Source organism: Physeter macrocephalus, chromosome 20 (assembly GCF_002837175.3).
Source record: "Physeter macrocephalus isolate SW-GA chromosome 20, ASM283717v5, whole genome shotgun sequence".
Taxonomy (NCBI): Eukaryota; Metazoa; Chordata; class Mammalia; order Artiodactyla; family Physeteridae; genus Physeter; species Physeter macrocephalus.
Genome location: NC_041233.1, coordinates 14,071,637 through 14,074,103, shown reverse-complemented (window position 1 = coordinate 14,074,103; position 2,467 = coordinate 14,071,637). Strand labels below are relative to the sequence as shown.

General features: G+C 49.7%; 1 protein-coding gene across 1 annotated transcript; it reads right to left on the bottom strand.

Annotated features, from left to right (window-relative positions):
* Positions 1 to 243: 243 nt before the first annotated feature.
* Positions 244 to 2,164, bottom strand: LOC129391656 (guanine nucleotide exchange factor subunit RIC1-like; the record flags this gene model as incomplete). Its single annotated transcript, XM_055081242.1, has 3 exons — positions 244 to 365; positions 1,250 to 1,498; positions 2,077 to 2,164. Coding segments are annotated over 3 exons (459 nt in total), but the record flags the coding sequence as incomplete, so codon positions are not given.
* Between the last annotated feature and the right edge of the window lie 303 nt (positions 2,165 to 2,467).

Genomic DNA, 2,467 nt, shown 5'->3' with positions numbered 1-2,467 from the left:
GATGGAAGGATAGATGGATGGATGGATGCATAGGTGGATGGGTGGATGGATGAATAGCTGGATGGGTGGATAGGTAGGTGGGTGGATGGATGGATCGATAGGTGGATGGCTGAATACATAGATGGATGGATGGATGGATGCATAGGTGGATGGATAGATGTATGGATAGGTAGGTGGATGGATGGATGGATAGATGGATAGGTGGATGGATGGATGGGTGGATAGATGTATGGATGGATGGGTGGATGGATGTATAGATGGATGGATGGATGGATGGATAGGTGGATGGATGGATGGATGGATGCTTAGGTGGATGGATGGATAGGTAGGTGGGTGGATGGGTGGGTGGATGGACGGATGCATAGGTGGATGGGTGGGTGGATGGATTGATGGATGGGTGGATGGATGGATAGATGGAAGCATAAACGGATGGGTGGGTGAATGGATGGATGGTTGGATGCATAGGTGGATGGATGGATGGATGAATGGGTGGATGGATGGATGGATCCTTGGATGGATGGATGGATCGATGGATGGATGGATAGATCAATAGGTGGATGGGTGGGTGGCTGGATGGATGGATGCATAGGTGGATGGGTGGATGGATGAATAGCTGGATGGGTGGATAGGTAGGTGGGTGGATGGATGGATCGATAGGTGGATGGCTGAATACATAGATGGATGGATGGATGGATGCATAGGTGGATGGATAGATTGATGGATGTATGGATGGATAGGTGGATGGATGGATGGATGGATGCTTAGGTGGATGGATGGATAGGTAGGTGGGTGGATGGGTGGGTGGATGCACGGATGCATAGGTGGATGGGTGGGTGGATAGATGAATGGATGGATGGATGCATAGGTGGATGGATAGATGTATGGCTAGGTAGGTGGATGGATGGATGGATAGATGGATAGGTGGATGGATGGATGGGTGGATAGATGTATGGATGGATGGGTGGATGGATGTATAGATGGATGGATGGATGGATGGATAGGTGGATGGATGGATGGATGCCTAGGCGGATGGATGGATGGACAGGCGGGGGGATGGATGGATAGATGGATAGGTGGGTGGATGGATAGACGGATGGATGGATGCATAGGTAGACGGGGGTGGATGTACGGATAGATGGATGGATGGATGGATAGGTGGATGGGTGGATGAGTGGATGGATGGATGAGTGGATGGATGGATGGATGGATGGATATGTGGATGGATGGATGGATGGATAGGTAGATGGATGGATACAAAGATGGATGGATGGATGGATGCATGGGTGGATGGATGGATAGGTGGATGGATGGATGGATAGGTGGATGGATGGATACATAGATGGATGGATGAATGGATGCATAGGTGGATGAGTGGGTGGATGGATGGATGGGTGGGTGGATGGTTGGATGCATGGATGGATGGATGGATGGATGGGTGGGTGGGTGGATGAGTGGATGGATGGATGAGTGGATGGATGGATGGATGGATGGATGGATGATGCATAGGTGGATGGGTGGGTGGGTGGATGCATAGGTGGATGGACGGCTGCATGCATAGGTGGATGGATAGGTGGGTGGATGGATGGATAGGTGAGTGGATAGATGGATGGATGGATGGATGGATGGATGGATGGATGGATGGATGGATGGATGGATGTACAGGTGGGTAGGTGGGTGGATGGATCGATGGATGGATGGATCGATAGGTGGGTGGGTGGGTGAGTGAGAGGGTGGGTGGAAGGATGGATGGTTGGATGGAAGGATAGATGGATGGATGAATGGATGCATAGGTGGATGGGTGGGTGGCTGGCTGGATGGAGGCATAGGTGGATGGATGGATGGATGAACAGGTGGAGGATGGATGGATAGGTAGGTGGGTGGATGGTTGGATGGATACCTAGATGGATGCATGGATGCATGGACGCATAGGTGGATGGGTGGGTGGATGGATGGATGGATGAATAGATGGATGGATGGATGGATGGACTGATGCATAGGTGGATGGATGGATGGATGCATAGGTAGATGAATGGATGCATAGGTAGATGTATGGATGGATGCATAGGTTAATGGATGGATGGATGGATAGGTGGGAGGATGGATGGATGGATGGATGGATAGATGGATTGATGGATAGATGCACAGGTGGATGGGTGGTTGGATGGATGGATGGATGGATGGGTGAATGGATAGGTGGGTGGATGGATAGATGGACATATGAAATAAATCCATGAATCACAGAATGTTGGGATACGCTTGCCCATATTCTTCCTGCTGGAAATGGAATTAGAGGAAGGGACTGAAGCTGCTCTACTAGATCTAGTTAAGAGTAGAGGAAGACTGCTAAGCATGGAATCCCAATGGAATCTCATACCCAGCACCAGTTTGGTGGTGGTACTAGATAAACATTGGTAGGTAGGAACTCGATAAACACTGGATAAATTGAACTGTCAGACTGATCAACGTT